This window comes from Carya illinoinensis, chromosome 1 (genome assembly GCF_018687715.1).
Source record: "Carya illinoinensis cultivar Pawnee chromosome 1, C.illinoinensisPawnee_v1, whole genome shotgun sequence".
Taxonomy (NCBI): domain Eukaryota; kingdom Viridiplantae; phylum Streptophyta; class Magnoliopsida; order Fagales; family Juglandaceae; genus Carya; species Carya illinoinensis.
Genome location: NC_056752.1, coordinates 38,334,344 through 38,339,774, shown reverse-complemented (window position 1 = coordinate 38,339,774; position 5,431 = coordinate 38,334,344). Strand labels below are relative to the sequence as shown.

The following is a 5,431-nucleotide window of genomic DNA, read 5'->3' as shown; positions in this document are numbered from 1 at the left end:
CACACTCTTGATTCCGAACTCTGAGTTTTCCAACTCTAATGAAGTTAGAGTTAAAGCAAGTATCAAATGAAATTAGAGTTACAGAAATTTTGCTCAGTCCTCTGTATGATGAGGTACTTGTGAAAGTAGAAAGCTCGGTTAATCCCCCGGAAGCCAAGAAATCCCCACTGATCTTTAGCTGGCATTTAAAAACCCAGATGATCCAAATTCATACTGAATATACGCACTTTCAGGGGCCCATGAATGGGATTGAGAAAGGGCTTGAACTGCCATGGAAAGAAAGGGGCCCACAAATGGGATTGAGAGAAATAATTCCATGTACATGGACTGGCCTTTCAGATCTGGGCTCATTGCATATATATATATATATATATATACCTTCCTTCACATCCCAAAATCTTTTCATGATTAGAGAGAGAGAGAGTGAAAAAAAAAAAAACCTATTTGCAAAGCTTATTGGGCTTTATTTTCTCGTCAATTTCAAGTTCAAACATGCATAAATCGCATAGTGACACTCATTCTATAATCGAGTAATGCTAGAGATAATATGTGTAAGTTCTGCGTACATATTTTAAAATAAATATAAGATCTATTATTAAAATAAATAAATTTTTTATATGAATCTTATATTTATTATTTTTTAAAAGAAGTTAGCAGATTTTACACAATCTAAAATTCCAAATATCATTTTTCATATTCCGAATGAGGGCTTTTCAAGGTTGGACTTTCATCAAATAAAAAAATTATTAAAAAATAGAAATCGTTCAAATATACTTATTTATTTACCACGTTATTTTCGGATGGGGGGACTGTACATTGGGCCGATCTAAGGCCCTTTAAAATTCTATTAAACCATCTTAAAAGCCCGCGATTGCAAACCTTCCCATACCAAAATTAGTCCAAAACCCGCAGTGAAACACGCCGTGCTTTCCATCCAGGTGGACGAAAACAGAAAACGGCGGCGTTTTTTGCGTAGTCGCCCTCGCAATCGCAGCTGCTCTGGTCTGTAAACCCCAGAGTCGTCGAGTCTCCACGGCACGAACCAATACTCTCTCTTCTCTGTGTTTTGGTTTGAGAGAATGGCTTCGTCTTCGTCTTCGTCTTCGGTTGCAGCTTCTCCAGGGCTTACAGAACGAAGAGGAATACCAGGTGCTCAATTCGTTGAGGACGTTCAGACCTATCTCACCCAATCAGGTCTCGACGTTAACTCTGCTCTCGCTTTCCTCCAAGAAAGGTATGCCTCTATTTTAATTTTCAATCTTTCTCTCATAAATCTCACTAATGATTTGTAGCTTGTTCATTTTTTTTTTTTTTTAATTTTATTTGCCCTCGAATGTGAGAGAGAATAGTGATGGATTTGAAGATATATGATGCCTTAGAATCTGTAACATATTTTTTTCTGTTTCTCTTTCTATAAATTTTAATATTTTTTAATGTCTGCCATGCTCTAATCTCTTGCAGACTACAGCAGTATAAGTTGGTTGAGATGAAACTTCTAGCTCAGCAAAGGGATCTTCAGGTGCTCTTATTGAATTTTAGCTGTTTCTGAAAATGACACGGGCACTCGAATTTGACCTGACTTGTTGAGTTCCATGTTTTTATTCTCTATTTATTTTTTATAGTTATAATGGAAGAGAAGTCAGTAGCCTATGTTAGACTAAAATTGTGCGAATTAACTGGAGTTTGATTGTTGCATACCACTATTGCGTATAGCTGCAAATATTTATGGAGACGCCTCTCTAGATTAGAATCCTGTTGATTTTTTAGGGAACTGCACGGTAGAGCCATTATCTTTAAATAAAATGGTTTAGATGTTGTCGTCTCACTATGAACGACCTGGAGGATCCTAAACTTTTTCTAACTTATTTGTGGGTTGAGGCGGTAGAATATAAACTATTTAATTGAAAACAGTGATTAGGATTTTAGTTATCATAGAATTATCCTTGGAAGTCTAGAAGATTTGACCTTACACATTAATATTAAGCATTAGACATGAAATTCTTTCCAACCTTGGCTACCAAGTCATTGCTCTGCACATAGATATATCGTGTACATGTATGTCATGTTAGAAGTAGTTGGGATTTTTTTTTTTTTTTTTAATAAAAGGCATTAATATAACCCCCACATAACCCCATACAAGCAGTATACCATACAATCTTGGGTGTAATTGTTGGTCGCCATATCAGTTACCAAACTGTGGATGAGTATGGGTTCCTGAAATTTGTCTTCCACCATATTTCTTCTTTCTAATTCCTCTTTTGGGAGCTGAATTTGGTAAACCATTCATATTTACCACATCACCAATTTCTTCATACCTATTTGGATTTATATGATTTGGGTGACACTTTTTTTTCTTGTGATTATCAGGCTAAGATTCCTGACATTGTAAAGTGCTTAGATGTGGTTGCCACGTTGCAAGCTAAGAAGGGTACTGGTGAGGTTCGTTTTTGTACTTTTATGTAATTTGTCTGTGCTGAGTATTGTTTTCTAACAAATCATGATGAAGACAAAACCTTAGGGGATTCGGTTATTCTTTTCTCTGTGGGTGCACACTAATGTATACTCTGGGACAATCATTCTGCTTAACACATTCAGTTTCAAGTATCTTCATGGTGAGTGCTGGTGGTATTCATGCACAGCTCTAAAGATGTCACAAATTAAGTAGTGTATGTTATATTCTATATAAAAAAACACTTACTTTATGTCTTTCTTGTTGGTATCAAATGAAGTCGAGTGGTGTGGGTTATTTGGAAAAACTGCAGGTTAACCTCATGCTGCTTGTGTATTCAATGCCTTTCATTACGATATGAAATGAAGTCATGCATGGATAGAAGTCTGAGTCTTCCATTACACTGGGCTAAAAGGTTTCATGTAAATTGCAATCCAAAATGTTCTTGGCCACCATTGTCAGGTTTTGTTATAAAAAACTAAGCACAAATGCAATGTGGAATGCGGGGAACCTCATTCTACAGTCATGATCTTTGTGTTTTCTGGTCTTGCTATACATGCAAGCTCATAAGCTTGGTCTTGGCTACGTATTGTATTTTGTGTGCAATTCCTGAATTATACAGTTACCCCAATGTGTAAGTTAAGTGCATATTCCTGTATAAAGTGTCCACCCCAATATGTAAGTTAAGATACAGGCTATTGATCCCCATACCCCAATATGTAAGTTAAGTACATATTGGGGTAACTGCATATTGGGGTAGCATGCGAGAGGTACGGGGATCAATAGCCCGTATCTCCACTTGTTTCGGTTGGGATATCTGGCTTTCACCTAGGAGGCCCGGGTTCGATTCCCGGCAACGGAATAAACTTATATTTACTTATAAAAAAAAAAAACTTACATAATAGGGTAGTTCCTTGCGGTGAGATGTTGCATTTTCAATCTCAAAAAAAATTGATGTATAAAAATCATTTGTTGTCCCTTGAAAATCATTTCCACAAACGACAATTCTAGCCAGTTCAATGTCATGGGAGGTGTTTTAATGCTTTAGTAATGATTACTAGATTATTAGTTTACTCTTATGTTCTTACTTCAATGAGGTTTGTTTGGTTACGAATGCAGGGACTTATTACTGATTTTGAAGTCTCTGAAGGCATATATTCTCGAGCTCGCATCGGGGATACTGACTCAGTATGTCTATGGCTGGGAGCAAATGTCATGTTGGAGTATTCATGTGAAGAGGTTCGCTGTAGTCAAATCTTGCTTAGCTTTTTCTTCACCATGCCTGCTGGTTGAGTTCTTGTCTGTCTTTATGGTGCAGGCCGCTACTCTTCTGCAAAAAAATTTAGATAACGCTAAAGCCAGTTTAGAAGTTCTTGTTGCTGATCTACAATTCTTGAGAGATCAAGTGACAATAACTCAGGTAGTATTCGTGTGAATGTGAGAAGTTACTCTCTCTGTTTGAAATTCTATATTTATTTGTACGTCGTGCATCCATTGGCATAAAAGATGTTTTTATGTTCAAGGCATTGCATGTATATAGTGTGGGAGTGGGAGTGGGAGTGGGAGTGGGGAGCGTTTACCGCTTTAATTTCTGTGCTTTACTGATCATGAAGTTGAGAAATGTAACGATCCTATAAAAATCATGGGCATGCTTAAGCATGTTTAACCATCAACTTCTTTTCATATATCTTTAATATAAAAAAAATTAATATCAATTCTTGACCATCTGACAACCATTGAACAGGTCACCATTGCTCGTATATATAACTGGGATGTTCATCAGCGCAGAATTCGACAAGTTGCTGCTGCAAAAGACACTTGAAATTAAAACCATCCACCCAGATTCACTGGTGCAGAATATGTTTTCCTTGTGAGAGTATGGTCCTGATATCTCTTTTTTTGTTTTTTTTTGTTTTTTCGTTTTTGCTTGAATTAGGTGATTGGATTGTCTCCCTTTACCTTCAGGAGTCGATGATCTATTTCAAGGATTCGTTTTACTTCTGCATTTCAAGTCCTAGATTGTGGTTTATTAGAAGTATCTGTTTTCTAGGGAAAATGTCATGTTATAAGAACTAGTTTTGATGTATGATTACAGTGATGGGATTGAGCTATAACTTCTGTATTGCCCGTAATTCGGATTGGACATATTTGTTTTACTTGTTGAAACTTTGGGATAGCTAATTACTTATAACAACTTGCTTGAAATGAGTTTTGATATCAGCTAACTAGCTGTAATTTAAATTTTGAAATTCTCTTTAATGAGGAAGATTGTGGGACCCAGGAAGCTTCAAATTGAAGGTAATTTGTCGGCGAACCTTTGCTGAGTGAAGCGCCAAGGTGTCAAGATCACTAGGTCTGTAATGATGTCACCCCAATCTTTTCTATCCATCCTTAAAAGGAACGTAGATCTGGATGGTTTCTGATATAATATTGTGGATAGTCGGAATGACATGATGTTAATTTTGATGTATCTTAAGTCAACTAATGTGATGATACTGTTTCTGAAATATTTTTAGTTCTGTTTTTCGTTTAAAGACAACCAAAGCAGCCTATGGAGAAAGAAAAGAATTGAACAGTTTGAAATTCTCAATTAACTGTTATGTTACCGTGCTTCTGTTTTGGAATCTGATCCATCAGGTAGGTGGGGGCGGCACAAACGTTATTGTTTCAATCACTGTTTTTAATAGCTTGGCATGAAGTTGAATTTGAATGGGCCTGCATTATCACACACAGAGACCCTATCTTGTCGGTGAACATTTAGACCTTGTTGGTTTATACAAGTCTAAATTATTTTATCTCATTTTATCGTTATAAATTTTTTAAATTCTTACATAAAATATAATAAATAATTTATTTTTTTTAAATCTCAAAATAAAATTAATATTAAAAAATTATATTATAATAATATTTTCTTCCATTTTTAACAAAACATATCATCTCTTCTTGACTACCAAATGAGGCCTTAAAGTCAATACGTTAGCA

General features: G+C 35.8%; 1 protein-coding gene across 3 annotated transcripts; it reads left to right on the top strand.

The window, feature by feature from the left end:
* The first annotated feature begins 876 nt into the window (after positions 1–876).
* Positions 877–4,956, top strand: LOC122317826 (probable prefoldin subunit 3). 3 transcript variants are annotated; one of them, XR_006244661.1, is made up of 7 exons: positions 877–1,234; positions 1,462–1,519; positions 2,368–2,439; positions 3,569–3,688; positions 3,768–3,869; positions 4,194–4,325; positions 4,731–4,956. XR_006244661.1 is itself a non-coding variant. In XM_043134864.1 (6 exons), exons 1-6 carry the CDS (start codon positions 1,080–1,082, stop codon positions 4,269–4,271), a joined length of 585 nt encoding a protein of 194 aa, XP_042990798.1. In that variant the 5' UTR covers positions 878–1,079; the 3' UTR covers positions 4,272–4,654. The 3 variants fall into 3 exon arrangements, 1 of the variants encoding a protein (XP_042990798.1); XR_006244659.1 differs by having other exon boundaries at positions 4,717–4,956; XM_043134864.1 differs by lacking the exon at positions 4,731–4,956 and having other exon boundaries at positions 878–1,234; positions 4,194–4,654.
* The last annotated feature ends 475 nt before the right edge of the window (positions 4,957–5,431 follow it).

What these genes read in the sequence shown, in the direction of transcription:
- LOC122317826 (XM_043134864.1), top strand. Translation starts at nt 1,080, where the DNA reads ATGGCTTCGTCTTCGTCTTCGTCTTCGGTTGCAGCTTCTCCAGGGCTT. An exon ending in CTCGCTTTCCTCCAAGAAAG is followed by an intron (nt 1,235 to 1,461) that starts GTATGCCTCTAT and finishes AATCTCTTGCAG; the next exon opens with ACTACAGCAGTATAAGTTGG. An exon ending in TGGAGTATTCATGTGAAGAG is followed by an intron (nt 3,689 to 3,767) that starts GTTCGCTGTAGT and finishes TTTATGGTGCAG; the next exon opens with GCCGCTACTCTTCTGCAAAA.